This window comes from Gadus macrocephalus, chromosome 11 (genome assembly GCF_031168955.1).
Source record: "Gadus macrocephalus chromosome 11, ASM3116895v1".
Taxonomy (NCBI): Eukaryota; Metazoa; Chordata; class Actinopteri; order Gadiformes; family Gadidae; genus Gadus; species Gadus macrocephalus.
In genome coordinates, this window is record NC_082392.1 from 373,018 (window position 1) to 379,121 (window position 6,104).

The 6,104-nt window shown below is 53.3% G+C and overlaps 2 protein-coding genes across 2 annotated transcripts; both read right to left on the minus strand.

The window, feature by feature from the left end:
* Nucleotides 1-567: 567 nt before the first annotated feature.
* sub1b (SUB1 regulator of transcription b) lies at nt 568-3,555 on the minus strand. Its single transcript, XM_060065000.1, has 5 exons — nt 3,404-3,555; nt 2,657-2,726; nt 1,785-1,931; nt 1,177-1,285; nt 568-901 (listed from the first exon to the last, which is right to left on the minus strand). Exons 2-5 carry the CDS (start codon nt 2,723-2,725, stop codon nt 822-824), a joined length of 405 nt encoding a protein of 134 aa, XP_059920983.1. The 5' UTR covers nt 2,726; nt 3,404-3,555; the 3' UTR covers nt 568-821.
* A 145-nt stretch (nt 3,556-3,700) lies between these two features.
* Nucleotides 3,701-5,843, minus strand: LOC132467599 (ubiquinol-cytochrome-c reductase complex assembly factor 3). The gene is made up of 2 exons (XM_060065001.1): nt 5,515-5,843; nt 3,701-4,300 (listed from the first exon to the last, which is right to left on the minus strand). The coding sequence occupies exons 1-2, from the start codon at nt 5,629-5,631 to the stop codon at nt 4,178-4,180; spliced, it is 240 nt and encodes a 79-aa protein (XP_059920984.1). The 5' UTR covers nt 5,632-5,843; the 3' UTR covers nt 3,701-4,177.
* Nucleotides 5,844-6,104: the final 261 nt, after the last annotated feature.

Below are 6,104 nucleotides of genomic sequence, written 5' to 3' on the forward strand. Positions count from 1 at the left end.
CAAGGACTACGTCATCCAGCTCACGTTGCATATCCGCGCGTGTCATCTAATTAGCTTCTGTACTTTGGCCACGGCACACCTCTCCCAAGTGTGCCGTGGCCAAGGGGCTGTTCCGTGCTGGAATGCGGATGGCGTGGTCACACTAGCCAAACGTTCTAGACTTTAGTATGCAAATGAGCTCGGGCACGGGGCTGCGGCCCTAGTGTGAGAGGCCGCTTAAATAGTTTGTTTGCATGTTCTTTGAGAATATGAAGCCTAATTTAGATTGGAGCGAGATAGAAACACTAATTGGGAAAGCAGCATACGTCCGTAAAGAAATTAACATGACTGCCTATGTTTCAATATGTGACCCGAGCCTGCCCCCTGGTGGCCAACTCACAGAATTAGCCCGGAGTGTGACCCGAGCCTGCCCCCTGGTGGCCAACTCACAGAATTAACCCAGAGTGTGACCCGAGCCTGCCCCCTGGTGGCCAACTCACAGAATTAACCCAGAGTGTGACCCGAGCCTGCCCCCTGGTGGCCTACTCCTACCCCACCACCCCAAAGAGACCAACGGAAAACAAATCATCTGGGTCAGTCTTTTTATTGTCAATATCCCAAAGAAAACAGACACACACACATACACGCACGCACGCACACACACAGGGCCTATCAGCCCAACAGGTAGGAAACGCCGCTTCTGCGGGTCATCAACAACACAAACTACCAAACACATGCAGGAAATATTTGGTCCAATACAACACAAAGTTCATCTAGTCGACTATAAAAAACAAAAGGAGTCAAGAAGTCGTTTAACAAAAAGAAAGGCAGGAGGAGCCCGCCTACAGCTTCTTCACCGCCTCGTCGATGTCACTGATCTGCTCCTTGAGCTGGCTCCACTGCTCGGCGTTCAGCGAGATCCCTGGAGGAGCAGCAGGAGCAGGAGGAGCAGGAGGAGCAGGAGGAGCAGGAGGAGCAGCAGGAGGAGGAGGAGGAGCAGCAGGAGGAGCAGGAGGAGCAGGAGGAGGAGGAGGAGCAGCAGGAGGAGCAGGAGGAGGAGGAGGAGGAGCAGCAGGAGGAGCAGGAGGAGGAGAAGGGTCAAAAGGAGGAGGAGCGTAAAAAGGGAGGAGACAGCAGGACATGTTTAACCAGCAGTGATATGACCGTGGCTGAACAATAGGAGGTGGAGTTCTGTACCTTTCTTCCCGGGCTTCATCTCTCCGTCCGGGTTCATCCAATACTCCCTGATGTCCACCAGCGTTTTGCCCTTGAAGTCCCTGACACTCACGTACCGCATCTTCCCGATCTGAGACACAGACAGGAGGTCAACAACAGAGCCTCCTCCCTCCAGACATTGAACACTGATCCCAAACTGGAACCACAGCTGGGGCCTGGAGCGTTGCCTAGCAACATGGAAGAGCCCCATGCCTGCTATGCTAGCAGGCGCAGGTGCCCATCGCTAGCTCTAAATGCTAGCAGACGCCCCTTGCTAGCTCTAAATGCTAGCAGACACCCATCGCAAAGCTCCAAATGCCCCTCCTACCTGGAGCCCTGCCCCTCCTACCTGGAACCTCGCCCCTCCTACCTGGAGCCCCTCCTACCTGGAGCCTCGCCCCTCCTACCTGGAGAGCCGCCCCTCCTACCTGGAGCCCCTCCTAACTGGAGCCCCGCCCCCTCCTACCTGGAGCCCCTCCTAACTGGAGCCCCGCCCCTACCACCTAGAGCACCGCCCCCTGGCCACTCCCACCTAGAGCACCACCCCCTTGCCCCTCCCACCTGGAGCCCCGCCCCCTGGCCCCTCCTACCTGGAACATGCCGTCCTCTACGCCGCCGCCGCCGCCGCCGCCGCCGCCGCCGCCGCCGCTCTTGGCTGAGCCGCCCGCTCTCGACGGCCCTCCGCCCTTCGGCTTCTTGGCCGCTTTCTCCGGAGCGCTCGGCTTCTTCCGCTTCGCCTAGCAACACACCACCCCGTCAGCTGATTGGTGGTCAAAGATAGAACCCGTCTCCTATTGGTCCTTGCATAAGGATCCCTTCTCAGCTATTGGCTGTCACAGATATGACCTGTCCCTTATTGGTGGTCACAGATAAAACCCTGCTCTAATTGGTCATCACAGATAGAACCCGTCTCCTATTGGTCCTTACATACAGACACTTCTCAGCTATTGGTCGTTAGTTACGCAGTTGTCAAGTCATTATTTTGTCATTAAGCAGACGCCTACACATAAACAGGCACAGCAAAGTTAGTCGGACGCTGTCATACCTGTCACTCAGAAGTGGCCCTACCTGTCACTCAGACGTGGCCCTACCCGTCACTCAGACGTGGCCCTACCCGTCACTCAGGACGTGGCCCTACCCGTCACTCAGACGTGGCCCTACCCGTCACTCAGACGTGGCCCTACCCGTCACTCAGACGTGGTCCTACCCGTCACTCAGACGTGGCCCTACCCGTCACTCAGGACGTGGTCCTACCCGTCACTCAGACGTGGCCCTACCCGTCACTCAGGACGTGGCCCTACCCGTCACTCAGGACGTGGCCCTACCCGTCACTCAGGACGTGGCCCTACCCGTCACTCAGGACGTGGCCCTACCCGTCACTCAGGACGTGGCCCTACCCGTCACTCAGGACGTGGCTCTACCCGTCACTCAGGCCGGGGTCAGCTGACCAGGTGAGTCTTACCTTGGTCTCTACCTCGCTGTCCGAGTCGCTGGCCGACGTGGACGACAGGATTTCCTTTGATTTCGGCATCCTGAAACAACAGATGTGGATAGAGGTTTGAAGAAAGGTCGACCCCGACCCCGCCCCCTGAGTGGACACACGTTAAGGGTTTCGAACGTATCATTACTACTAGCTGAATAGCTTGGGGAGAAGGAAATACATTGCCACAATTGAAGTCACACACACAACAATACACAAATAATTCACACACCCAACCGTCAGCCTACAATCAAAACAGAGCTACACACAGATTGCTGGCTGTGTGGGTAGGCTGTGCGTGCGGATATGTAGGCTGTGCGTGTATACAGGCTGTTTGTGTTTGTGTATGTGTAGGCTGTGCTTGCGCATGTGTGAAGACCACCTCAATGGCCGCTCGTTCCCACTGCGCTCAACAATGCGCGCTTTCAGCAGCACGTGCACTTCGTGTTCACCTGCCCTCGAGGTTAGAGCGCGTGGCAGTAGCATAATGTCGACTAGGAGAGCCCACGGCTCGTCCTGTCTAGGATGCTCCACCACTAGCCTAGCTAGCGAAGCATCCTAGCCAGGAAGACTAGCCTAGCCAGTGGTTAGCCTAGCCACTGAGCTAACAGCTAGCTCCTCTACCTGGTTTCCTATCCTAAGTTATCAAACGCTCTTCTAGCCTCATCCTGCGGAAAACATCAGTGTAGCATCAAGCTGTGTAGCATAGCGCGTGCGGTGAGTTCTTACTTGTGTCTGGTCGCGAGGCTGTAGAGGTCTGGAAGCGACAGCTCGAGACGAGGACGGACTTAAAGAAACCGCAGCTCAGCTGTATGCGCGTGTAAGTGTCGGACATGATGTGTGCGCGTGCGTGTACGTGTAGTGTGGTCCTTAGAATGAATTACTAATTCTGATAAATTCGTAAAAACCTTTTGCCAGTAATGGTCAACATTTGCATATTTTTGTTTCTTTAATTTTCAGCTTCTTTGACAGTGTTTATTTATTGACAGTTTGTATTTTAAATCAGATGCTTCTGCAAGAAAAGGCTGGAGTTGACAGATGTTCTTTTAATGACATATATAAAACTGAACCAAAACACACAAACATGTTGAAATATTCCTCACAGTGCCGGTTGATATGGTTATGGTTCTTATGCTATATTATCATACGTCCTCACATCAGAGGAACACAGCCACCTAGAGAGGGGTTCAGTCCAGTTTAAACCAGTTTAAACCCTCTAGAACACCTAGAGAGGGGTTCAGTCCAGTTTAAACCAGTTTAAACCCTCTAGAACACCTAGAGAGGGCTTCAGTCCAGTTTAAACCAGTTTAATCCAGGGTCAACCCTCTGACCAGCATCAAGACTCTTGGAGCTCTGATTAGCTTCAAGCAGAGCAGCAACAGGGTGAGATGATGTGGGTGAAGGACAGCCAGGGCCCCGCCCTGCTCAGCCCAGGGGGTCCAGGTGGCTCTGGGGGTCCCAGCAGGTCCGGGGGGCAGGTGGACCTGGGGCTCCCCGGTCCTCTCACCTCCCGATGCCCCGGGCCAGGTTGGCGTCGGTCTCGGCGGCCTCCTTCAGGACCTGCATCATCAGCGCGTTCCGCCGGCGCGTCTCCTCCGCCCGCAGCGGGTTCGCCTCCGGGAGGTTCTGAGGGGACAACAACCGTCACGTCACTGGTCCTTCAGCACAGCTCCGGGGTACCCCTAGTGACCCCAGAGCCTCTGGGGCAGTAGTTCTCAGATGGGGGGTCTGCATGCCCCTAGGGGTACTTTGGAGCACTGCAGGGGGCATTCAGGAGGAGATACTACTTTAAAAGAAAGCCAACTCATTTATAATTCCCGGTTGAAATCTAAACAAAGAGGAGAAAGGAGAATCTGTGGAGGGGGTACACTAGTAGGATGAGGGGGAGCACCACCTCTCCAAAGGCCCAGAGAGGAACCTCCTCTGAAGAAGAGCGAGGAACTCAACATCAACATCAACGACACAGCAACATGAGACACCACGTTCAGACAGGAACCCCTGCTTTACGATGTGAACCCCTGCTTTACGACATGAACCCCTGCTTTACGATGTGAACCCCTGCAAGACATGAACACCTGCTTTACGACGTGAACCCCTGCAAGACAGGAACCCCTGCTTTATGACGTGAACCCGTTTTACATCAGGTTCTAACTAATATAGTTCACTTCAACACCATTGGGCCAAAAAGGCAATTAAAATGACTGCTCCTGAGTGAAGTATTGTGGGGGTTTGATGAGGGACATCTTAAGCTACCCCACGGGTATTTCCAAATGCCAAACAGAAAGGATTTGACACCTAAACGCGCCCCGACAGCCTTGACCCGCACTGCGTGGGGCTCCACCATGCTGGAGAGGGCGTCCTGACGCCGCCATGTAGGAGAGGGCAAGATGTAAACAAATACAAATAAATGAATAAATACGACAAATTGAGTCCCTTGATAAATGTAAGCATTAAGGTGCTTTTTATCCAGTTCACTTTAGTGGTTAACAGGCCGATCTTGGCCTCTACAATTAGCTGAGACGTGACGCGAGGTTCAAAGTTCATGTGAACGTATAGGGGGTGTAACGTCTGAAAATCAATAAGGTTACTCCAATACTGACATGGTCAGAAATATCGTCTGAACACCCCCTAATGCTAGGCTTTTCCAAACGACATGAATACATGGCGTTCTATAAACTCAGATCTCACCGCCGCGCGTCCTGCCGCTGCGCCTTACGGCAAATAATTCCCCCTGCTGTACAAACGTCCTTTAGGTGTAGTTACACCACCACGACTACACCTACGGCTCCTGGGTTACGAACATACCGTCCTGCTCCTGCGGACCCATAATCAATAATCACCTTCACCATCTCCTTCTTGCGCTCCTCGGACGGTACCACGATGTACCACAGTCCCAGCCCGCCGCCCACTGCCAGCGCGCACCACGCGTAGCTCACCACCTTGCGAAGCGCGCTCATGCCTTCTGTTTGAGTGAACGGCTGAATTCAGATAGTGGACCGAAACGCGCTGCGAGGCACCGGGGAAGTGTCAACACATAGCACCAACTTTTTGTGCAGCGTTGTTGTCTGGTTACGTATCCACGGTCGTGTGTGCAATGCATTGTGGGTCAGGCGCTATATATCCGGTCGTCCTTCCCGATATCCTCGACCACGCACAAGAATACAGTGAACACAACCTTACAACGAGGCTGATGGGGAACTAAGTAAAGATATATCCGTCATATACGACAGATACACCCCTTTTATATATACCTAGATTCTATGCCTTTTCTTTGGTGTAATGCATGCACTTTACGCAAGAGGGCACCAAATCCACACCTCATGATAAAATGCATAATTAGCTTCTCATGGAGGATTACAAAAAGAGAGTGCCTTAGCATATTAACCGGCACCAGTGTTAATGTTAATGCATGTTAATGCTGGGGGTGACG